Source organism: Pseudophryne corroboree, chromosome 7 (assembly GCF_028390025.1).
Source record: "Pseudophryne corroboree isolate aPseCor3 chromosome 7, aPseCor3.hap2, whole genome shotgun sequence".
NCBI classification, from domain to species: Eukaryota; Metazoa; Chordata; class Amphibia; order Anura; family Myobatrachidae; genus Pseudophryne; species Pseudophryne corroboree.
The window spans coordinates 2,696,904-2,721,601 of NC_086450.1; the positions used below are offsets into that span (position 1 = coordinate 2,696,904).

The 24,698-nt window shown below is 50.0% G+C and overlaps 1 protein-coding gene across 2 annotated transcripts in view; it reads left to right on the forward strand.

Annotated features, from left to right (window-relative positions):
• Positions 1 to 24,698, forward strand: part of LOC134944063 (caspase-8-like) — a 314,204-nt gene that overhangs the window by 37,061 nt on the left and 252,445 nt on the right. Inside the window, exons 5-7 of one of the 2 annotated variants that reach the window (XR_010181842.1) lie at positions 2,466 to 2,589; positions 3,220 to 3,712; positions 11,399 to 16,207. Coding sequence is in view for 1 of the 2 variants with exons in the window: in XM_063932598.1 (XP_063788668.1) it covers positions 2,466 to 2,589; positions 3,220 to 3,712; positions 11,399 to 11,528 (747 nt within the window). In the remaining variant the exon portion in view is untranslated. Of the gene's footprint in view, positions 1 to 2,465; positions 2,590 to 3,219; positions 3,713 to 11,398; positions 17,288 to 24,698 lie in introns of those variants that run through there. The other variant, XM_063932598.1, reaches the window with a different exon arrangement.

Genomic DNA, 24,698 nt, shown 5'->3' on the forward strand with positions numbered 1-24,698 from the left:
TAGCTCCTTTATCCCGATGCTACAGCTCCCTTATCCCGATAAAGCTCCAATAGTTCCCTTGTCCAGATACTATAGCTCCCTTATACCGATACTGTAGCTCCCTTATCCCGATGCTATAGCTCCCTTATCCCGATGCTATAGCTCCCTTATCCCGATGCTATAGCTCCATTATCCCAATGCTATAGCTCCTTTATCCCGATGCTACAGCTCCCTTATCCCGATAAAGCTCCAATAGTTCCCCTGTCCAGATACTGTAGCTCCCTTATCCCGATACTGTAGCTCTCTTATCCCAATGCTATAGCTCCCTTATCCCGATGCTATAGCTCCTTTATCCCGATAAAGCTCCAATAGTTCCCTTGTCCAGATACTATAGCTCCCTTATACCGATACTGTGGCTCCCTTATCCCGATGCTATAGCTCCCTTTTCCCGATGCTATAGCTCCCTTATCCCGAAACTATAGCTCCTTTATTCCAGTGCTATAACTCCCTTATCTTGATGGTATAGCTCCTTTATCCCAATACTATAGCTCCCTTATCCCGATGCTATAACTCCCATATCCCGATGCTATAGCTCCCTTCTCCCAATGCTATAGCTCCATTATCCCAATGCTATAGCTCCCTTATCCCGATAAAGCTCCAATAGTTCCCTTGTCCAGATACTATAGCTCCCTTATACCGATACTGTAGCTCCCTTTTCCCGATGCTATACCTCCCTTTTCCCGATGCTATAGCTCCCTTATCCTGAAACTATAGCTCCTTTATTCCAGTGCTATAACTCCCTTATCCCGATGGTATAGCTCCTTTATCCCAATGCTATAGCTCCATTATCCCAATGCTATAGCTCCCTTATCTCGTTAGTGTAGCTCCCTTATCCCGAAACTATAGCTCCTTTGTCCCAATGCTATAGCTGCCTTATCCCAATACTGTAGCTCCTTTATCCTGAAACTATAGTGCCTTTATTCTGATGTTATAGCTCCCTTATCCCGATGCTACAGCTCCCTTATCCTGATAAAGCTCATATAGTTCCCTTGTCCAGATACTATAGCTCCCTTATCCCGATGCTATAGCTCCCTTATCCCGATGCTATAGCTCCTTTATCCCGATGCTATAGCTCCTTTATCCCGATGCTATAGCTCCTTTATCCCGATGCTACAGCTCCCTTATCTTGATAAAGCTCCAATAGTTCCCTTGTCCAGATACTGTAGCTCCCTTATCCCGATACTGTAGCTCCCTTATCCCAATGCTATAGCTCCCTTATCCCGATGCTATAGCTCCTTTATCCCGATGCTATAGCTCCCTTATCCCGATGCTATAGCTCCTTTATCCCGATGCTACAGCTCCCTTATCCCAATGCTATAGCTCCATTATCCCAATGCTATAGCTCCCTTATCCCGAAACTATAGCTCCTTTGTCCCAATGCTATAGCTGCCTTATCCCAATACTGTAGCTCCTTTATCCTGAAACTATAGTGCCTTTATTCCGATGTTATAGCGCCCTTATCCCGATGCTATAGTTCCTTTATCCCAATGCTATAGCTCCTTTATCCCGATGCTACAGCTCCCTTATCCCGATAAAGCTCCAATAGTTCCCTTGTCCAGATACTGTAGCTCCCTTATCCCGATGCTATAGCTCCTTTATCCCGATGCTACAGCTCCCTTATCCCGATAAAGCTCCAATAGTTCCCTTGTCCAGATACTGTAGCTCTCTTATCCCAATGCTATAGCTCCCATATCCCGATGCTATAGCACCTCTATCCCAATGCTGTGTTGTAGGAACCTGGTGCAGGTGCATTTCTTCCCAATAGTTGGATGTATGAGCCAGGGCAATTGTCTAGATTGGGGTAAGTATTAGTGGTACTGGTATGATTGAGAGCAATTCCCAACACCCCAGAATACCAAGTAAAACTCACACACACAATTTTTAAATAAAATGTAAATAGAAAATTCCCCAAAACCTCACTCTACACCTTATTAAGCATACAGTAAAATACCCGGATCCAGAGTCTGATAGGCACAAGGACATTAGGCATATCTATCAATTAGCAGGTTTTTTTCATTAATAGTTTTTCAGTCATTATTTCCTAGGATTTAACGTGTCCGTTGTGATTTATAATAGAATCACCACTTTATATCACATGACAAAACCCCGGAACATTTCCAGTTATGAAAAACGATTGATAAACACCCAGGTTTTTTCCTGTGGGGGTGGGGTGGGTGGGTGGGTGGGTGGGTGGGTGGGGGGGGGGGGGGGGGTGGTGTGTGTGTGTGTTGTGTAGGGGGTGTGTGTTCTAGCTTGTGGTGGGGTTTTTTCCTTTTTGACTATGAAAGTAAAGTAAAAGAAATAATATTTTATTTTGTATAATAAATGTGCGTGCAGCCGTCTCCTTTGCTTTCATATGAATAGAACGCAGATTTATTTGGATTGTGATGATGTGTAACGATGGAATGTACAATTGTGTATTTCAGCCAACAGACCAGTTCTACAGAATGATCAGTCAGACGCGGGGGACCTGCCTCATCATCAGCAATTTTAGTTTTAGGAACGCCAGGATTCCACTGAAAGACAGGAGTGGAACAGATAAAGATAAAGGTGGGATCACCATAAGCATCTCATGTATACCTGTACCTGCAGAATTGCGTTGCGCTGTATAGTGGGTAAGCGCGGCCTGTGTGCGGTGGGTAAGCGCGGCCTGTGTGCGGTGGGTAAGCGCGGCCTGTGTGCGGTGGGTAAGCGCGGCCTGTGTGCGGTGGGTAAGCGCGGCCTGTGTGCGGTGGGTAAGCGCGGCCTGTGTGCGGTGGGTAAGCGCGGCCTGTGTGCGGTGGGTAAGCGCGGCCTGTGTGCGGTGGGTAAGCTCGGCCTGTGTGCTGTGGGTAAGCTCGGCCTGTGTGCGGTGGGTAAGCGCGGCCTGTGTGCGGTGGGTAAGCGCGGCCTGTGTGCGGTGGGTAAGCGCGGCCTGTGTGCGGTGGGTAAGCGCGGCCTGTGTGCGGTGGGTAAGCACGGCCTGTGTGCGGTGGAGAGCGGCCTGTGTGCGGTGGGTAAGCTCGGCCTGTGTGCGGTGGGTAAGCTCGGCCTGTGTGCTGTGAGTAAGCTCGGCCTGAGTGCGGTGGGTAAGCGCGGCCTATGTCTGGTGGGTAAGCGCGGCCTGTGTGCGGTGGGTAAGTGCGGCCTAGGTACAGATGACATGATCACTCACAGAGCACGTTTTGTTCCCCTCTGTAGAATCCCTACACAAGGTGTTTTCCAGGCTTGGTTTCCGGGTCTCCATAGAGGAGGACCTTCAGGGGGACCGGATCCTCAGCACGGTCCGGTCATACAGTCAGAGGAACCATGAAGAGAGCGACGGCTTCGTCTGCTGCCTCCTGACGCACGGGGACAAAGGAACCGTCTATGGCACGGACGGGCACAGTGTGCCCATCAGGGATCTGACCTCTTGTTTCTGCAGCTCCTCATGCCCGTCACTGGAGGGAAAACCCAAACTGTTCTTCATCCAGGCATGCCAAGGCAGCCAGCATCAGACGCCGGTGCCCCTGGAGACGGACGCCTGCAATGTATCTCCTGCCAGGAACGTGGCATTACAGGACCTGATTCCAAATGAGCCGGATTTCCTGCTGGGAATGGCCACAACCCTGCACCACGTCTCGTATAGACACCCGCGCTCCGGCTCCTGGTACATACAGGCGCTCTGTGCACAGCTGGAGGAGAGTTATCCCAGGTAACGGGTCACACTGGCACCTATCCGGCTTCAGGGAGACTTTAGTGGTAATATAGGGGTCTATGGGGGTCATTCAGACCTGTTCGCACGCTAGCTTTTTTCACTGTGCTGCGATCAAGTCAGAACTGCGCATGCTTATGCACCACAATGCTTATGCACGTCACACAGGTACACAGCGAATCGTTGCTGAGCGATGGGTTTAACGAAGAATCCATTCACACAGCCGATCGCAAGGAGATTGACAGGAAGAAGGCGTTTGTGGGTGACAACTGACCGTTTTCTGGGAGTGTTTGGAAAAACGCAGGCGTGGCCAGGCGTTTGCAGGGCGGGTGTCTGATGTCAATTCCGGGACCGGACAGGATGATCGTGAAACTGCTTTTGTACCGCTCGGCTGCACAGGCGTTCACACACTTGCACAGCTAAAATACCCTCCCCCATAGGAGGCGACTATCTGATCGCAGCGCTGCAAAAAGTAGCCAGTGAGCGACCAGGTCTGAATTAGACCCTATGTACTAAGAGGGTAATTCAGACTGGATCCCTGCAGTGGCAGCGATCGCAGTCTGAATCCCTTTGTGGAGAGTGCTCACGCAGCGGCCGCACTGCACGTGTGCACCCTAACAGCGTCTCTGGGCCGCAATCACCTCTGCCTGCTTCACAGGGGGTGGGAGGGGGCGTGCCAAAAGCGTTAGAACGCCATTGGCAGAGTGCGGTCCGGACAACGCAGGCGTGTCCGGAACCATTGCGGGGGCTGGCCGCGGCGGCTGCGTGACGTCAGAAGTAGGAGCAGCGCAGGCAGGGAGCTACTCACCTGGTGCAAAAGCATCGCCGCGGTGGGAGGTAGGGCCTGACATGCGGGGCGGACTAGCCCTGTGCTGGACGTCCCCCCGCATATCAGAGTAAATGATCGTAGATCTACGGTCAGGTCTGAATTACCCCCTAAGTCTTGGAGAGAGATAAAGTACCGATCTATCAGCTCCTGTCATTTTACACACACACACACACACACACACACACACACACACACACACACACACACACACACACACACAGTAATGTTACAGATAGGATCTGATTGGCTGCTACATTAGCTCTCTCCACTTTATCTCTGTCCCAGATTTACTACATAGACCCCATAATCCAGTAAGTGCTTCGTCTGTTCTTGTCCATGAGAGAGATAGCCCAACAGTGGGGTAATAGCTGATCCCCCTAGGGTCACCAAGTGGCGGCAGAGACGGGTGGGATAAGGTGCAGGAGAGGGGGCAGCAGCGCACAGTGAGGGCAGGATAGTAGTACCGGGGTATAAGGACACACACAGTATCCGTGTTGGGCACCGTCTTGGTAATCTCACGGTAAGAACATAGGAGAACGTAACAGGGTTCCGCGGTGGCAGCCACATTAATGAAGGATACATTATACAGAGAAGATGGAAAAGAATAGATTTGTTTTACAGGTTGAGTCTCCCTTATCCAAAACGCTTGGGACCAGAGGTATTTTGGATATGGGATTTTTCCGTATTTTGGAATAATTGCATACTATAATGAGATATGATGGCGATAGGACCCAAGTCTAAGCACAGAATGCATTTATGTTTCATATACACCTTATACACGCAGCCTGAAGGTCATTTAATACAATATTTTGAATAACTTTGTGTACATTGAGCCATCAGAAAACAAAGGTTTCACTATCTCAGTCTCACTCAAACAAGTCCGTATTTCGGAATATTTGGATATGGGATTCTCAACCTGTATTAGCAATAAGGGTAATCTATTTATTATCTTTGTGTCTATGTTTGTGTACTGTGTGTGTGTGCATGCGTGTGTCTGTGTGTATATGTAATACCACCTGAGCAATTAAATCATATAAATATTACATAGGGGGAGATGTATCAAGGGGAGGCATACTGTGTGTATTCCGTAGCTAGCACTGGAGAGATACAAAGGAGAAGTTACCCGGAGCAGCCAATCAGCTTCATAGACTAGCTAGGTCAATGACAGAAGCTGATTGGTTCATTGGGCAACTTCTCTGCTCTCTCTCTCCCAAGCTGGATACATCTCCCCCATAGGCCTGTAGGCGAGGGTCACACAGATTACACACTGTACAGAACCTGCTGAGTAACGCATGACTGTCTCTGTGTCCTGTGTGTCACCTGCTGAGTAACGTATGGCTGTCTCTGTGTCCTGTGTGTCACCTGCTGAGTAACGTACGGCTGTCGCTGTGTCCTGTGTGTCACCTGCTGAGTAATGCTGTCGCTGTGTCCTGTGTGTCACCTGCTGAGTAACGCATGGCTGTCGCTGTGTCCTGTGTGTCACCTGCTGAGTAACGTATGGCTGTCTCTGTGTCCTGTGTGTCACCTGCTGAGTAACGTACGGCTGTCGCTGTGTCCTGTGTGTCACCTGCTGAGTAATGCTGTCGCTGTGTCCTGTGTGTCACCGGCTGAGTAATGCTGTCGCTGTGTCCTGTGTGTCACCTGCTGAGTAACGCATGGCTGTCGCTGTGTCCTGTGTGTCACCTGCTGAGTAACGCACGGCTGTCGCTGTGTCCTGTGTGTCACCTGCTGAGTAACGCATGGCTGTCTCTGTGTCCTGTGTGTCACCTGCTGAGTAACGCACGGCTGTCTCTGTGTCCTGTGTGTCACCTGCTGAGTAACGCACGGCTGTCGCTGTGTCCTGTGTGTCACCTGCTGAGTAACGCACGGCTGTCGCTGTGTCCTGTGTGTCACCTGCTGAGTAACGCACGGCTGTCGCTGTGTCCTGTGTGTCACCTGCTGAGTAACGCACGGCTGTCGCTGTGTCCTGTGTGTCACCTGCTGAGTAACGTATGGCTGTCTCTGTGTCCTGTGTGTCACCTGCTGAGTAACGCACGGCTGTCGCTGTGTCCTGTGTGTCACCTGCTGAGTAACGCATGGCTGTCTCTGTGTCCTGTGTGTCACCTGCTGAGTAACGCACGGCTGTCTCTGTGTCCTGTGTGTCACCTGCTGAGTAACGCACGGCTGTCGCTGTGTCCTGTGTGTCACCTGCTGAGTAACGCACGGCTGTCGCTGTGTCCTGTGTGTCACCTGCTGAGTAACGCATGGCTGTCTCTGTGTCCTGTGTGTCACCTGCTGAGTAACGCACGGCTGTCTCTGTGTCCTGTGTGTCACCTGCTGAGTAACGCACGGCTGTCTCTGTGTCCTGTGTGTCACCTGCTGAGTAACGCACGGCTGTCGCTGTGTCCTGTGTGTCACCTGCTGAGTAACGCATGGCTGTCGCTGTGTCCTGTGTGTCACCTGCTGAGTAACGTATGGCTGTCGCTGTGTCCAGTGTGTCACCTGCTGAGTAATGCTGTCGCTGTGTCCTGTGTGTCGCCTGCTGAGTAACGCACGACTGTATCTGTGTCCTGTGTGTCACCTGCTGAGTAACGCACGGCTGTCTCTGTGTCCTGTGTGTCACCTGCTGAGTAACGCACGGCTGTCTCTGTGTCCTGTGTGTCACCTGCTGAGTAACGCACGGCTGTCGCTGTGTCCTGTGTGTCACCTGCTGAGTAACGTATGGCTGTCTCTGTGTCCTGTGTGTCACCTGCTGAGTAACGCACGGCTGTCGCTGTGTCCTGTGTGTCACCTGCTGAGTAACGCATGGCTGTCGCTGTGTCCTGTGTGTCACCTGCTGAGTAATGCAGGGCTGTCGCTGTGTCCTGTGTGTCACCTGCTGAGTAACGCATGGCTGTCTCTGTGTCCTGTGTGTCACCTGCTGAGTAACGCACGGCTGTCGCTGTGTCCTGTGTGTCACCTGCTGAGTAACGTATGGCTGTCTCTGTGTCCTGTGTGTCACCTGCTGAGTAACGCACGGCTGTTGCTGTGTCCTGTGTGTCACCTGCTGAGTAACGCACGGCTGTCGCTGTATCCTGTGTGTCACCTGCTGAGTAACGCATGGCTGTCGCTGTGTCCTGTGTGTCACCTGCTGAGTAACGCACGGCTGTCGCTGTGTCCTGTGTGTCGCCTGCTGAGTAACGCATGGCTGTCGTTGTGTCCTGTGTGTCACCTGCTGAGTAACGTATGGCTGTCGCTGTGTCCTGTGTGTCACCTGCTGAGTAACGCACGGCTGTCGCTGTGTCCTGTGTGTCACCTGCTGAGTAACGCACGGCTGTCGCTGTGTCCTGTGTGTCACCTGCTGAGTAACGCATGGCTGTCGCTGTGTCCTGTGTGTCACCTGCTGAGTAACGCACGGCTGTCGCTGTGTCCTGTGTGTCACCTGCTGAGTAACGTATGGCTGTCTCTGTGTCCTGTGTGTCACCTGCTGAGTAACGCACGGCTGTCGCTGTGTCCTGTGTGTCACCTGCTGAGTAACGTATGGCTGTCTCTGTGTCCTGTGTGTCACCTGCTGAGTAACGTACGGCTGTCGCTGTGTCCTGTGTGTCACCTGCTGAGTAATGCTGTCGCTGTGTCCTGTGTGTCACCTGCTGAGTAACGTATGGCTGTCTCTGTGTCCTGTGTGTCACCTGCTGAGTAACGCACGGCTGTCGCTGTGTCCTGTGTGTCACCTGCTGAGTAACGCACGGCTGTCGCTGTGTCCTGTGTGTCACCTGCTGAGTAATGCATGGCTGTCTCTGTGTCCTGTGTGTCACCTGCTGAGTAACGCACGGCTGTCTCTGTGTCCTGTGTGTCACCTGCTGAGTAACGCACGGCTGTCTCTGTGTCCTGTGTGTCACCTGCTGAGTAACGCACGGCTGTCGCTGTGTCCTGTGTGTCACCTGCTGAGTAACGCATGGCTGTCGCTGTGTCCTGTGTGTCACCTGCTGAGTAACGTATGGCTGTCGCTGTGTCCTGTGTGTCACCTGCTGAGTAACGTATGGCTGTCGCTGTGTCCTGTGTGTCACCTGCTGAGTAACGCACGGCTGTCGCTGTGTCCTGTGTGTCACCTGCTGAGTAACGCACGGCTGTCGCTGTGTCCTGTGTGTCACCTGCTGAGTAACGCACGGCTGTCGCTGTGTCCTGTGTGTCGCCTGCTGAGTAACGCACGGCTGTCGCTGTGTCCTGTGTGTCACCTGCTGAGTAACGTATGGCTGTCTCTGTGTCCTGTGTGTCACCTGCTGAGTAACGTACGGCTGTCGCTGTGTCCTGTGTGTCACCTGCTGAGTAATGCTGTCGCTGTGTCCTGTGTGTCACCTGCTGAGTAATGCTGTCGCTGTGTCCTGTGTGTCACCTGCTGAGTAACGCATGGCTGTCGCTGTGTCCTGTGTGTCACCTGCTGAGTAACGCACGGCTGTCGCTGTGTCCTGTGTGTCGCCTGCTGAGTAACGCACGGCTGTCTCTGTGTCCTGTGTGTCGCCTGCTGAGTAACGCACGGCTGTCGCTGTGTCCTGTGTGTCACCTGCTGAGTAACGCATGGCTGTCGCTGTGTCCAGTGTGTCACCTGCTGAGTAATGCTGTCGCTGTGTCCTGTGTGTCGCCTGCTGAGTAACGCACGACTGTATCTGTGTCCTGTGTGTCACCTGCTGAGTAACGCACGGCTGTCTCTGTGTCCTGTGTGTCACCTGCTGAGTAACGCACGGCTGTCTCTGTGTCCTGTGTGTCACCTGCTGAGTAACGCACGGCTGTCGCTGTGTCCTGTGTGTCACCTGCTGAGTAACGTATGGCTGTCTCTGTGTCCTGTGTGTCACCTGCTGAGTAACGCACGGCTGTCGCTGTGTCCTGTGTGTCACCTGCTGAGTAACGCATGGCTGTCGCTGTGTCCTGTGTGTCACCTGCTGAGTAATGCAGGGCTGTCGCTGTGTCCTGTGTGTCACCTGCTGAGTAACGCATGGCTGTCTCTGTGTCCTGTGTGTCACCTGCTGAGTAACGCACGGCTGTCGCTGTGTCCTGTGTGTCACCTGCTGAGTAACGTATGGCTGTCTCTGTGTCCTGTGTGTCACCTGCTGAGTAACGCACGGCTGTTGCTGTGTCCTGTGTGTCACCTGCTGAGTAACGCACGGCTGTCACTGTATCCTGTGTGTCACCTGCTGAGTAACGCATGGCTGTCGCTGTGTCCTGTGTGTCACCTGCTGAGTAACGCACGGCTGTCGCTGTGTCCTGTGTGTCGCCTGCTGAGTAACGCATGGCTGTCGCTGTGTCCTGTGTGTCACCTGCTGAGTAACGTATGGCTGTCTCTGTGTCCTGTGTGTCACCTGCTGAGTAACGCACGGCTGTCGCTGTGTCCTGTGTGTCACCTGCTGAGTAACGCACGGCTGTCGCTGTGTCCTGTGTGTCACCTGCTGAGTAACGCATGGCTGTCGCTGTGTCCTGTGTGTCACCTGCTGAGTAACGCACGGCTGTCGCTGTGTCCTGTGTGTCACCTGCTGAGTAACGTATGGCTGTCTCTGTGTCCTGTGTGTCACCTGCTGAGTAACGCACGGCTGTCGCTGTGTCCTGTGTGTCACCTGCTGAGTAACGTATGGCTGTCTCTGTGTCCTGTGTGTCACCTGCTGAGTAACGTACGGCTGTCGCTGTGTCCTGTGTGTCACCTGCTGAGTAATGCTGTCGCTGTGTCCTGTGTGTCACCTGCTGAGTAATGCTGTCGCTGTGTCCTGTGTGTCACCTGCTGAGTAACGCATGGCTGTCGCTGTGTCCTGTGTGTCACCTGCTGAGTAACGCACGGCTGTCACTGTGTCCTGTGTGTCACCTGCTGAGTAACGTATGGCTGTCTCTGTGTCCTGTGTGTCACCTGCTGAGTAACGTACGGCTGTCGCTGTGTCCTGTGTGTCACCTGCTGAGTAATGCTGTCGCTGTGTCCTGTGTGTCACCTGCTGAGTAATGCTGTCGCTGTGTCCTGTGTGTCACCTGCTGAGTAACGCATGGCTGTCGCTGTGTCCTGTGTGTCACCTGCTGAGTAACGCACGGCTGTCGCTGTGTCCTGTGTGTCACCTGCTGAGTAATGCTGTCGCTGTGTCCTGTGTGTCACCTGCTGAGTAATGCTGTCGCTGTGTCCTGTGTGTCACCTGCTGAGTAACGCATGGCTGTCGCTGTGTCCTGTGTGTCACCTGTTGAGTAACGCACGGCTGTCGCTGTGTCCTGTGTGTCACCTGCTGAGTAACGCACGGCTGTCGCTGTGTCCTGTGTGTCACCTGCTGAGTAACGCATGGCTGTCGCTGTGTCCTGTGTGTCACCTGCTGAGTAACGCACGGCTGTCGCTGTGTCCTGTGTGTCGCCTGCTGAGTAACGCATGGCTGTCTCTGTGTCCTGTGTGTCGCCTGCTGAGTAACGCATGGCTGTCGCTGTGTCCAGTGTGTCACCTGCTGAGTAATGCTGTCGCTGTGTCCTGTGTGTCGCCTGCTGAGTAACGCACGGCTGTCTCTGTGTCATGTGTGTCGCATGCTGAGTAACACACGGCTGTCGCTGTGTCCTGTGTGTCGCCTGCTGAGTAACACACGGCTGTCGCTGTGTCCTGTGTGTCGCCTGCTGTCGCTGTGTCCTGTGTGTCACCTGCTGTCGCTGTGTCCTGTGTGTCACCTGCTGTCGCTGTGTCCTGTGTGTCACCTGCTGTCGCTGTGTCCTGTGTGTCACCTGCTGAGTAACGCACGCCTGTCGCTGTGTCCTGTGTGTCACCTGCTGTCGTTGTGTCCTGTGTGTCACCTGCTGTCGCTGTCTCCTGTGTGTCACCTGCTGTCGCTGTGTCCTGTGTGTCACCTGCTGTCGCTGTGTCCTGTGTGTCACCTGCTGTCATTGTGTCCTAGGGGGGAAGACATCATCTCCATCCTGACAAAAGTGAACCGTGACCTGAGCCAGCAATATGTTCTGAAGTTCAATGGATCGCAGATGCCTGAGCCATGGACAACGCTCCGCAGAAAGCTCATCTTCAGCTAGTGGGCAGAGATTTGTGCAGGGAGGACGCCCGGCTGCAATCAGAGAAGTGCGGACAGTCCTTCCGCAGAGTTGCCTTCAAGTACAGCGTCAAGTTCTATAATGCTCTGTCACGGCCTTAGCGCAATGGCCCAGGGGGGTAACCTGAACTCTAACCCTGAGTACCGGTGCCAATCTGCACTCTGATCTTCTGTATCGGCCCCAACATGCACTCTGATCCTGTATAATGGTGCCAACATGCACTCTGATCCTGAATAATGGTGCCAACATGCACTCTGATACTGTGTAACGGTGCCAACCAGTACTCTCACTCTGGGTAATGGTGCCAACCAGTACTCTGACCCTGAGTAACGGTCCCAAACTGCACTCTGACCCTGAGTAACGGTACCACTGTGCTTTGACCCTGAGTAACGGTGCCAAACTGCACTCTGACCCTGAGTAACTGTGCCAAACTGCACTCTGACCCTGAGTAACTGTGCCAAACTGCACTCTGACCCTGAGTAACGGGTCTCAAACTGCACTCTGACCCTGAGTAACGGGTCTCAAACTGCACTCTGACCCTAAGTAAGTCCCAAACTGCACTCTGACCCTGAGTAACGGGTCTCAAACTGCACTCGGACCCTGAGTAACGGGTCTCAAACTGCACTCTGACCCTGAGTAACGGGTCTCAAACTGCACTCTGACCCTGAGTAACGGGTCTCAAACTGCACTCTGACCCTAAATTACAGTCCCAAACTGCACTCTGACCCTGAGTAATGGGTCTCAAACTGCACTCTGACCCTGAGTAACGGGTCTCAAACTGCACTCTGACCCTGAGTAACGGGTCTCAAACTGCACTCTGACCCTGAGTAACGGGTCTCAAACTGCACTCTGACCCTAAGTAAGTCCCAAACTGCACTCTGACCCTGAGTAACGGGTCTCAAACTGCACTCGGACCCTGAGTAACGGGTCTCAAACTGCACTCTGACCCTGAGTAACGGGTCTCAAACTGCACTCTGACCCTGAGTAACGGGTCTCAAACTGCACTCTGACCCTAAGTAAGTCCCAAACTGCACTCTGACCCTGAGTAACGAGTCTCAAACTGCACTCGGACCCCGAGTAACGGGTCTCAAACTGCACTCTGACCCTAAGTAAGTCCCAAACTGCACTCTGACCCTGAGTAACGGGTCTCAAACAGCACTCGGACCCTGAGTAACGGGTCTCAAACTGCACTCTGACCCTGAGTAACGGGTCTCAAACTGCACTCTGACCCTGAGTAACGGGTCTCAAACTGCACTCTGACCCTAAATTACAGTCCCAAACTGCACTCTGACCCTGAGTAATGGGTCTCAAACTGCACTCTGACCCTGAGTAACGGGTCTCAAACTGCACTCTGACCCTGAGTAACGGGTCTCAAACTGCACTCTGACCCTAAGTAAGTCCCAAACTGCACTCTGAGCCTGAGTAACGGGTCTCAAACTGCACTCGGACCCTTAGTAACGGGTCTCAAACTGCACTCGGACCCTTAGTAACGGGTCTCAAACTGCACTCTGACCCTGAGTAACGGGTCTCAAACTGCACTCTGACCCTAAGTAAGTCCCAAACTGCACTCTGACCCTGAGTAACGGGTCTCAAACTGTACTCTGACCCTGAGTAACGGGTCTCAAACTGCACTCTGACCCTAAGTAATAGTCCCAAACTGCACTCTGACCCTGAGTAACGGGTCTCAAACTGCACTCTGACCCTGAGTAACGGGTCTCAAACTGCACTCTGACCCTGAGTAACGGGTCCAAAACTGCACTCTGACCCTGAATAACGGGTCCAAAACTGCACTCTGACTCTGAGTAACGGTCCCAAACTGCACTCTGACTCTGAGTAACGGGTCTCAAACTGCACTCTGACCCTGAGTAACGGGTCTCAAACTGCACTCTGACCCTGAGTAACGGGTCTCAAACTGCACTCTGACCCTTAGTAATGGTGCCAACCTTAAATGGGAAATGATTGCTCAGAGCGCTTAGGGCCATACACACTAGACAATATATTCTGCAGATGTGAACGATAACGACGATTGTGAACGATATATCGTTCACATTGTCTAGTGTGTATTGTCCTGCAATCAACGATGCGTGGACCCGCGCTCGTTGATTGCAGGTTGGCGGTCTCCCCTGCAGCATGCTAAGTGTCAGCAATGTCACTTGTGATATCGCTCATCACGGCATGTGTGTACGGAGCCGCAACGAGCGATGTTCACTATGTGACATGGCTCACATCCCCTCCAGCGGCTCCGTCCCCGGCTGCTGCTCCTTTCTAGCTGAGCGTCTCTATTCATTTCTCCCACTGCCCCACCAACTTAATAAAAAATATAACGACAATGTATATATATGTGTGTGTATACGCGTATTATACCTGCCTTATGAGTTTGTGGTGTTTGTGCCCAGGAGTGCCGCACTTGGGATAGATGGATAGATAGATAGATAGATAGATAGATAGATAGATAGATAGATAGATAGATAGATAGATAGATAGATAGATTGATTTATGAACCCATAATAATTAATTTTTTATTAAGTTGGCGGCACAGTGGAAATATAATTGGTGGGGCAGTGGGTGAATAAAACTTAATTGGTTCCCCCTTGTACAGCCCCGCCCACACACACAGAAATGCCTCCCCAATATTAAAATATGTAATACCCCTTTCACACTGCCTGAAGCGGGTCACACCCGGTAGCCTGACACGGGAGCTCCCAGGGTGCAACCCGCCTCAGGCACCTTTCACACCGCAGTTAGCAGCCTGGCACATTGCCGGGTTGCTGACATCAGCGGTGACGCAGCGGGGGCGGTGCTTGGTGATCACATGATCTCCACGTGCAGCCCGTACATAGGGAGTGAACGGGAAACGGGTCGCATCGATCCGGCTCCCATTCACACCACACATGAACACGGGTTATGCACGTTCATGTGTTCAGGGGTGCTGGTGTGAAAGAGGTATAAAAAGGGCCAATTCCAAAGATATCTTTCGTCTTTCATATTGTTTGAAAAATTACTTATGGGCCCTACACATTGCGCAATCCGCCGCCGAGCTGCCCGATGGCGGATACGGCAGACGGGCAACCTGGCGGCGGAGGGGAGGTGACGGGGGGAGTGAAGTTTCTTCACTCCCCCCGTCACCTGGCTCCATAGCAGTGAAGGCAAATATGGATGAGATCGTCTATATTGGCCTGCATGCACAGCCGACGGGGCACCAGCGATGAATGAGCGCGGGGCCGCGCATCGTCCATCGTTGGTGCCTCCACACTCAATGATATGAACGGTATCTCGTTCATTAATGAGCAGATCGTTCATATCTTTCAGTATTATCGCCCAGGGTGTAGGGCCCTTTAGTGTGTAGGGCCCTTTAGTGTGTCAGGGTTCTGTGAAGTTCCAGGGAAATTGCTCATCTTCCACATTGCTCACGTCTTCTAGTGTGTAGGGCCCTTTACTTTCTGCGCTGGCGCCCTGTAGGACATTGCTGCGTGTCACCGCTGTGCAGATAAATGTGGATGTAGCCGCGGTGACCACCACACAGAGGGGCCTACAGATGTGTCCGGTTCAGCCACACAGGGCGTATCCAGCCGCCGCCGTCCCCGTACACCCTGTGCTAGAAATAGCTGGGATGTAGGAGGTTTTGTGGCGTCGGGAGGAGGTCGGCAGCTGATAAGATGCGGTCTCCGAGATCATTATAAGCCATTTATCTGCTGCGTGGCTCTTGCATACACACCTATACAATGGTCTGGCATGGTGCAGGGGTGCACCCAGCATTATACACACTGAGTCCATGTGACTGATGAATGTTCTATGGCGCAGAGCTGACAGACCCCAGGTATATGGCTGCTATGTATATCAGGTGCCTGTGTGAGCGCTGTATCCGGTGACAGCAATCGGTGTGAGTGTGCGCGTCTCTGGTTACCCTGCCGTCAGCTCCGTTGTTACTGTGATTGCTTATTATGGGCGTCAGGAAGACGGTGAATAAAGCGTTCACACATTTCATAACACGTGGCTGTCTGACTCTGTATATAAAGGCATCAAATCTGATCCAGACGTGAGGAACCCCTGTGTAGCAGCCACTGATACAGCACCTATGGGATAGCCCTCCCTGGTATATATACTCAGGGGGCCTGCTTTCTGTATGTTTCCCTGAGGGCCCGGCACAACCAGCGCTGGCTGAGCCTGTGACGAATGGGACAGACGGACATTACCGACATCCAGATTTCACCCCTCTAACCACACCCTCATGTTGTCACGTGGCGTCTCGCTGCAGACCGGGGAGGCGAGTCGTTACGTGCCCCTGATGAGCCCTCTGCAATGTGATGTGGACACTTTGGGTGGGACTGACCCATGTGGTATTGTGATACCCCGCTCCAAGTGAGAACACTGTTTATGTGTAAATACTGCCTGCATATACATTTAATGGAGCCAGAGCATGATTGGTGACAGCGGGACTAGAGCTACAGCGCTAGCGCGTGGGGAATGGGAACTCTCACCCGCACGCTGGCTACGCAGAGGTCACATGCTGCTTCAGGGGGCGGCTGGCTCATGCGGGCTGGGGTGACAGTTGGTGGCGGTTGAGCAGCCATCTTGGAGGGGATATGGTGGCTGGCAGTGTGCAGGAGTGCTGCTCGTCTGACCTGTGCAGAGTGGCTGTTCCCGGTAACCGGACACAGTAGGTACAGTACTAGAGAATAGGGACGGAGGCAGAGCCCAGGCAGAATTGAGCTGGTAGAATACAATATGGATAGGTAATTGTTTTTGCCGGGCGCCCCTGAACAATATGCAAACCGTTCAATAAACAGGATGATACATTCCTTAATGGAGGACGATCCTCAAGATCTCTTTCAGCTGATGCGTATTTGGTTCTCAGCACATGGAATAGAATGAAAGCATATCATGTGTAGTACAATTTTACATTTTAATAGATTACATTAAAACAAACCCAGAATATTCTAAAAGTTCCAATTCCACAAGTCCAGGTACAAATTCTGCAGATAGAACAATTACCGGAGAGATTTGAGGAGTGGTTTGAAGCAGTCCTCAGACAGCGTGTTATATGAATAGTCACCACAACGGTTCCCCCGGGCAGCCAACCAGGTGTATTCCTCCGGTAAAAGGATAGCAGTTCACCTTTCACTGGAACAAGGGACCCATAAAACATCCAACGCGTTTCAACCCAAAATGCTATGGGTCTTTCTCAAGGCAATGCGCTGTTTATTGAACGGTTTGCATATTGTTCAGGGGCGCCCGTCAAAAACAATTACCTATCCATATTGTATTCTATTTTGTATCTGAAGTGTTCTGGGGGGACACTTGCATTGGGAGTTGTAGCGGCCAGGCAGCCCTTTGCGCAGTTGAAGGTACAGCAGATTTTCCTGTTATAGAATTGAGCAGGTGCTACCCAGCAACCTCCATCAGTGCTCCAAATTGCTGTCCAGCTGAATACACTATACTCTTGCTGCAAGTAACCTGAATCACACACAGGCAGAGGAGCAGGAATAAAGAGGGTCAGTCTGAGTTGATCGCTATAGCTGCCGTTGTTTGCAGCGCAGCGATCAGGCTAAAAATTGGCATTTCTGCGTATGCACCGCAATGCACAGGCGCGTTGTACCGGTACAATGAGCATCGTGGGTTTGCACAAAGTCTAATGAACATTCCTGACGCACGGCCGAAGGCAGGAAGATTGACATGAAGTGGGCGTTTCTGGGTGTGAACTTACCGTTTTCAGGGAGTTTTTAGAAAAACGCAGGCGTGGCTGGGCGAACACTGGGCGGGTGTGTGACGTCAAAAACCGTCCCTCCAACGTTAGAATCAACGCACACGAAGAGTAACTACAGGGCTGGTCTTGTTTTGCACAAAATGATTTTGCAGGAGCTCTGCCTCACAGGCGTTCACACTCCTGCAAAGCGAAAATTCACTCCCCGGTGGGCGGCGACAATGCGTTTGCACGGCTGCTAAAGACTGCTAGCGAGCGATCAACTTGGAATGACCCCCAAAGTCATATTAGAGACAAAGTACTCTTCTCGTCCGCTCACCTGAAGGCATGAAGTAGCCATATCATTAATGACTAGTGACGGCTCATAGACTACTGGTGCAGTCATAGCTTCATTATCCAGAGGCATTTCCTAAGAGGGGGACATGGATGTCACGCTGGTGTTTATTAGAGGGAACAGAGGCTTACATCCGTTGGTCTGACCGCTGGCCGTCATTAGCACCGAGCTCTGTAATTACACAGACATCATTTACACTGATACAAAGTCACCAAATGTTATCGTTACCCAACAAAGGGAAATCAGCAAACTGCTCGGATAAACAGAACCCGCGGTGTAAAATGTACTGTAACTCAACTTATTATATTCTATGTCGCTTTCACCCCATTATCTGGAAATAGACTTTAAAGTGCACTCAAAACTATATATCGCTTCCAGTGGTTATAGGGGGCCTGAAATGTATAAATATGTTAATTGTAAATGTAAATGTAATTGTAAATGTATACATACGTTGGATGTAATTGTTCCTGTTATGCAATTCAGTGTGATAATTGTTTTACATTATCTGCAGCGGAGGAAGTGTAATTGGTGCGTTCCAGTGATATATAACATCCTTCATTGTAATTGTATCATTAATGTCTGTATAACCCAGGGGGGGGATTCAAACCTGATCGCTGGGCTGCTACAATTGTTGTGCTGCGATCAGATAGTCGCCGCACAAGAGGAGTGTATATTCACCGTGCATGGGTGCGGTCGCATGTATACGCCGCGCTGCTAAAACCCCTCAGTCAGCGGACAGCTGCAAACCCGTTCTCACCTCACTCACCAGTGATTGGTTGCTACCAGTGTGTGCGCAGCCAGGACTTACTCCTACAGTGTGATACACACAGGCTGATCGGGGCCGGAGCTGACGTCACACACCCACCCTGAAGACGCTTGGAAACGCCTGCGCTTTCACTGACACTCCCAGAAAACGCCCAGATACCACCGACAAACAGACTCCTCCTGTCCATCAGCCTGCGAGTGGCTGTGCCATGGTAGATTTTCCCCCAGCCTGTCGCTGGTATCGCACAGCAGCGATTAGATATGAATCTCCCCCCTCATTGTATTGTGTGCTACAGTGGGGTCTTAGCATTATAGAATTCCATGATACTTACCCCGGCGGGTGTCACATTATGAATCCTCCTTTGCATGGCAGCTGGAAGGTCCTGCGGAGCACACACTGTGCTTCATTATAAGAAATCAGGAGCGGAATATAGACAGCGCCAGTTTCCTTCCGCGTGACAGTGCGCTGAGGGAGCTGCGCCGCAGTACAGTGACCTCTGGGGCGGAACCACCTGATCAGTACACACCCGTATCATGGGGGCAATGGTGGTCATTTCGCGTTGATCGCAGCCAGCAATTCTTAGCTGCTGCTGCGATGAATAGTCCACGCCTATGGGGGAGTGCACATTACTGCTGAGGAGACCCCGGAGCCTCGGAGATTTCCTATAGAAAGGCTCTTACTGTTCTACAACTTATACAGGAAAAGCCAACGACAAATACCAGTTTTTTCAAAGCAATTATTTTAGTAAATAAAGTTGAGAAGTGATCCAGACTGATTTATGTGTGTCGCCGTGCCTCTGTGTGTGTGTACCGGCGTGCCTCTGTGTACCACCGTGCCTCTGTATGTGTGTCGCCGTGCCTCTGTGTGTGTGTACCGGCGTGCCTCTGTGTGTGTGTGTACCACCGTGCCTCTGTGTGTGTGCCGCCGTGCCTCTGTGTGTGTCGCCGTGCCTCTGTGTGTGTGTGTACCGGCGTGCCTCTGTGTGTGTGTGTACCACCGTGCCTCTGTGTGTGTGCCGCCGTGCCTCTGTGTGTGTGTACCACCGTGCCTGTGTGTGTGTGCCGCCGTGCCTCTGTGTGTGTGTACCGTTGTGCCTCTGTGTGTGTGCCGCCGTGCCTCTGTGTGTGTCGCCGTGCCTCTGTGTGTGCTGCCATGCCTCTGTGTGTGTGCCGCCGTGCCTCTGTGTGTGTCGCCATGCCTCTGTGTGTGTGTGCCGACGTGCCTCTGTCTGTGAATAGAGTTCTACAATCTGTATTTGCATTGTGAAGTAACAACTTTATAAGTGTCAGCTCTGAAGCCAACGCTGTGCAGCGAGCGACACAACCGGTCTCTATCGTCCTCCATGCGCTTCCGCTGTAGCTCCAGGACTCCGTCTGTTTCTGTGGCTGAAAAGCTGCTCGCTCTTAGCGATGAGTTTCCTCCTGCGCAAACATAAACATCAGCGCAATACGTAGACGCTTTAACACAAAGATAAACAATATGAGGATTTCTGTACAACATCAGTATAATATAATTGTGAATTTATCGCTGGTCCGAGCGGCTCCGCAGAACTGTCAGCGCCCTATAAATAACAGCTATAATATACCATATAATTATGACACTCGCTGACAATCTGATGCCGCCTTGCGTCCGTCGGCACAGAACGGGTCCTGCACTTGAGCAAAGTACTGATAACCGGTACTTTGTGACAGACACCTAACTGCGTCCACATCTGAATCACCCCCCAGATGCCGACACTGGTCTTTACCTCAGGTCGGCGTTCTCCATCATCAGCGACTGTATTCTGCTCTTGAACTTTGATTCCACGTTGCCGAAGCTTTGGTCAAAGTTTTTCTCCATTTTGTCAATTTGATTTTTCTTAAAATAAAAGAGTGAAAAGAAATTCCCAGATCAGCCGCTCCGCTCTTCTGTCTGCTAATGTACTAAGCTTAGTGACGGTGCTATTATACTCCGGACTATTCTCTGTACAGCGCTGTGGAATATGTATGCGCTATATAAAGAACTGGTAATGAATAAAATAATATTTTGGACCATGATAGACACCTGGCGAGAAATGCAATGAACGGTGATTAGTCAGATATGCCAACATCCGCCTATTAGTGCTGCGGGATGTAAAGCGGTGATTTCTTATTACAGGCTGACCGGGCTGACTGCTTGGTGCAGGTTCTGTCATTATACAATGCAGCAATACAACCGATACTTTCTACAAACTGGATCCAGATTTTAGAGTTAAACAATGGCATAATACAATACACTAGATATGACAGAGAAGGGGAAATCGAGTCCCATCTTGTGTCACATACAGACAGGGGGCCCCTTATTTCATGCAATTGTCTTTCTACTTTTACAAATGGCAAACACTGCTGTCATACCTTATCATTACTACTCATTGTAACGTCCAAACCAGGACATGAAAAATAGAATTATTGTTAAATGCAGATTGTATTTTGCAAACCTGAACGCAGAATCCTCGCTGTTGTTTTACAAGGACCGTAAGTATTACTTTGTGGCGTATAGAACTATATATACAGTGCATCTGGAAAGTATTCACAGCGCTTCACTTTTTCCACATTTTGTTATGTTACAGCTGAAAGAGACAATATTATGCTAAAGCAGTTATCAGCCATTTTGTATAATGGCAGCCATTCTAGATGTATTTCAAGCTATTTTTTATAGGTTTATAAGTAATGCTGACATTTATATGATATATGCATGAGACCCTTAGCCCTAGCAACCTGTATAAGAAATATGCACTCCAACATATTGATAATGGTCAAGGATCAGCTGAGATGCATATATGGGTTATTAATCCTACCTACACCTTTAAGAGTTTTAAGTGAATGTTTGTACTTGTATAAAAATGAAACTTATTGATAAAAAATAATAGCTTGTTAAATATAATGACCTGATAGGGAAGAGACTCCCTATTAGCTTGTCGGGTTAAGGAATTTACACCTGCAGATATATAATTGCTAGTTAGAAGTTTTTTGGCAAGATTCCCAGATTTTGGCAAGACGCTCAGAAAATGACCTTAAAGTATTTTTGAGGGACTTTAAAGCAATTTTAAATGTAAAATCATCTTTGTGATTGTTTTAAGTTTTGTATTTAATAACCAAAAGCATGTATAATGTTATATAATTGGTTTCAACACAATAAGCTTTGGTATTGATTAGAATGTTCATTGCAATAATCAATGAACATAGCCAGCTAGTACATTTAATTTCCTTAAATGAATTACATAGGTGTTTCTGTGAGAAACTATTTTGTTGAGAACAATATGATTTCTCCAGCTGCAGTCACAAGGACATCTAGTTAACTCCCAGGTTGAGATAAAACTATAATTGCATATGAGAACATTAAAGGAGTATGTTTTGGAATGTTCAGGTGACAATAGAAAGAAGGCTTTCAAGATTAATGTCCAGATGGCGATAAGGAACAGGCCTTCTCATTAAATTAATGAGCAGATATTGATAAGAATATACATACAGGAATGTTATTTGGTTTAATTAAATCATTGTTTATCTTTATACATGGTGTACTTTGATTGGTTAACAAACTGCCATATCTTTGCACACGGTGTGCTTTGATTGGCTAACACACTGTCATACCTTTATTCCTTTGTTCATTTGTGTATAAATAACGGCTCCTAAAATAATGAGTCAGATCAGAAATGACCTGCTGAGCTTCGACACATCTCCTGTGTGTTGTCTCATTATTTCTGGTCTCCAGCCGGCTGCTAAGTACAGAACCACTGACTGATGTTCAAGAGTATTTAAATAGATGACCGAAGGGCGTTGATATACGGAGTCTATCTCCAACACAGCCTTATTCCAAAATGGAATACATTCATTTTTCCCCTAAAAGTTTTTTTGAGATTTTTGCAAATTTATTAAAAAATAAAAAACTTAAGAAATCACATGTACATAAGTATTCACAGCCTTTGCCATGAAGCTCAAAATTGAGCTCAGGTGCATCCTGTTTCCACTGATCATCCTTGAGATGTTCCTACAGCTTAACTGGAGTCCACCTGTGTTAAATTCAGTTGATTGGACATGATTTGGAAGGGCACACACCTGTCTATATAAGGTCCCGCACTTGACAGTGCATGTCTGAGCACAAACCAAGCATGAAGTCAAAGGAATTGTCTGTAGACCTCCGAGACAGGATTGTCTCGAGGCACAAATCTGTCGAAGAGTACAGAAAAATATCTGGTCTTTTGACGGTCCCGACTCCCAATGAGACAGTGGCTTCCATCATCCGTAAATGGAAGAAGTTTGGAACCACAGGGACTCTTCCTAGAGCTGGCCGGCCGTCTAAACTGAGCGATCGGGGAAGAAGGGCCCTAGTCAGGGAGGTGACCAAGAACCCGGTGGTCACTCTGTCAGAGCTACAACATTCCTCTGTGGAGAAAGGAGAACCTTCCAGAAGGACAACCATCTCTGCAGCAATCCACCAATCAGGCCTGTATGGTAGAGAGGCCAGACGGAAGCCACTCCTTAGTAAAAAGCACAGGGCAACCCACCTGGAGTTTGCCAAAGTGCACCTGAAGGACTCTCAGACCATGAGAAACTAAATTCTCTGGCCTGATGAGACAAAGATTGAACTCTTTGGCGTGAATGCCAGGCATCATGTTTGGAGGAAACCAGGCACCGCTCATCACCAGGCCAATACCATCCCTACAGTGAAGCATGGTGGTGGCAGCATCATGCTGTGGGGATGTTTTTCAGTGGCAGGAACTGGGAGACTAGTCAGGATAGAGGGAAAGATGAATGCAGCAATGTACAGAGACATCCTGGATGAAAACCTGCTCCAGAGCGCTCTTAACCTCAGACTGGGGCGATGGTTCAACTTTCAGCAGGACAACAACCCTAAGCACACAGCCAAGATATCAAAGGAGTGGCTTCAGGACAACTCTGTAAATGTCCTTGAGTGGCCCAGCCAGAGCCCAGACTTGAATCCGACTGAACACCTCTGGAGAGATCTGAAAATGGCTGTGCACCGACACTTCCCATCCAACCTGATGGAGCTTGAGAGGTGCTGCAAAGAGGAATGGGCGAAACTGCCCAAAGATAGGTGTGCCAAGCTTGTGGCATCATATTCAAAAAGACTTGAGGCTGTAATTGCTGCCAAAGGTGCATCAACAAAGTATTGAGCAAAGGCTGTGAATACTTATGTACATGTGATTTCTTAGTTTTTTATTTTTAATAAATTAGCAAAAATCTCAACAAAAAAACTTTTTTCACATTGTCATTATGGGGTATTGTGTGTAGAATTTTGAGGGGGGAAATTAATTTATTCCATTTTGGAATAAGGCTGTAACATAACAAAATTGTGAAGCGCTGTGAATACTTTCCGGATTCACTGTATATACACACACACACACACACACACACACACACACACACACACATTTGTTTGTAGTTCTTTTTCCCGCAGTTTCATGAAATCTGCACTACTTGGGTCATTGTAGTAAGACCTTAACTAATGTGTTAGGAAAGACTAATGATATTCTCTGGATGAGACCCCCAGGTATACTCTGTGTCGGCACTGTACAGTAATGATGTATACTGATATTGGAATTAGAGATGAGCGGGTTCGGTTCTCCGAGAACCGAACCCCCCCTGAACTTCACGTGTCAAACGCGGGTCCGAGCCTGGCTTGGTTGTACCCGCCTGACTCGGAAACCCCGAACGAGGCAAAACGTCATCATCCCGCTGTCGGATTCTCGCGAGATTCGGATTCCATATAAAGAGCCGCGCTTCGCCGCCATTTTCACTCGTGCATTGTAGAGGGTACAGAGAGGATGTGGCTATGTTCTCTCAGTGACAAATCTCAATATCAGTGCTCAGTATCAGTGATTATTGCTGCTCAGTAATACTAGTACAGTGTCTTGTGCTGCATCTTGCTGCTGTAGGGTGCTGTGGTAGTAGTGTCCTGTGACTGTGCATCGGTCATCATCATTCCAGTCACAGTGGTATCTGGGGGGTGGCAATTCCAGAGTGCTTTTGTGCTGCTCACTAATACTAATACAGTGTCTTGTGCTGCATCGTGCTGCTCAGTGTCAGTTCTCAGTAGTATCATCAGTGCTCAGTATCAGTGCTCAGTATCATCAGTGCTCAGTATCATCAGTGCTCAGTATCACTGCTCATTGTCTGTGCTGCATTGTGGTGCTGTAGGGTGCTGCGGTAGTGTCCTGTCACTGTGCATAGGTCATCATCATTCCAGTCACAGTGGTATTTGGTATCTATCTGGTGGTATCTAATTCCAGACATTACTGCCGTCTAATTCCAGATATATTACTGGCATATAATTCCACACATTAAAAAATGGAGAACAAAAATTTGGAGGGTA